At 38.0% G+C, this 602-nt stretch overlaps 1 protein-coding gene across 1 annotated transcript in view; it reads left to right on the top strand.

The window, feature by feature from the left end:
* Positions 1-602, top strand: part of CREBBP (CREB binding lysine acetyltransferase) — a gene marked incomplete at its 5' end in the record, with an annotated part of 84,248 nt that overhangs the window by 64,217 nt on the left and 19,429 nt on the right. Inside the window, one exon of the mRNA XM_085307197.1 lies at positions 275-342. Within this exon, the coding sequence (XP_085163323.1) occupies positions 275-342 (68 nt within the window). The remainder of the gene's footprint in view (positions 1-274; positions 343-602) is intronic.

Raw genomic sequence — 602 nt, forward strand, 5'->3', positions numbered from 1 at the left:
CTAAGATGAAAATGTGCATGAGACAGAATTGTTCATGGTAGGTGGCAGGAGATAAGCTTGTGCACGAAAAAACACAAATGCACGTGCAACTGCTTGCAGAATTAAACCAGCTCTGAAAGGATTTACGTCCTTCAAAAATAGAAAGGTAAAAGTTGTTAGGATCCAGAGAAAAACATATTGCACTCTGTCAATTAAAATCAGGGGTTCAAATGCCAAATTAAACTAGTTGATATGAGCTTGTGTTAAGTTTAGGGGAATTTTTTTTTCTTGACAGGTTTGTCTGTGATAATTGTCTGAAGAAGACTGGTAGAACACGTAAAGAAAACAAATTCAGTGCTAAAAGTGAGTTTGGTCTTTATTTATTTCTTCACCTTTCATCATCTCTATGCCGTCCTTCACTGCATCCTTTGCAAATGCTTGTTATGTTCACTTTTTGATTGAGATTCTGTGTCACGACAGGCAGTAGAAGAACACTTGTGAAGTGGGCAGTAGGGTAACCCAAGGCTTCAGTAGCTGTCATATTTTAAGCAACGTTTTAAAGACCTGTTCGTTGCAGATTTTTAGTCAGTGTTTGTGCTGAGGTCTTCAGCATCTATATCCCT

The sequence above is a fragment of the Rhea americana genome, unplaced genomic scaffold (assembly GCF_003343005.1).
Source record: "Rhea americana isolate MKP2758 unplaced genomic scaffold, rheAme1 scaffold_255, whole genome shotgun sequence".
NCBI lineage: Eukaryota > Metazoa > Chordata > Aves > Rheiformes > Rheidae > Rhea > Rhea americana.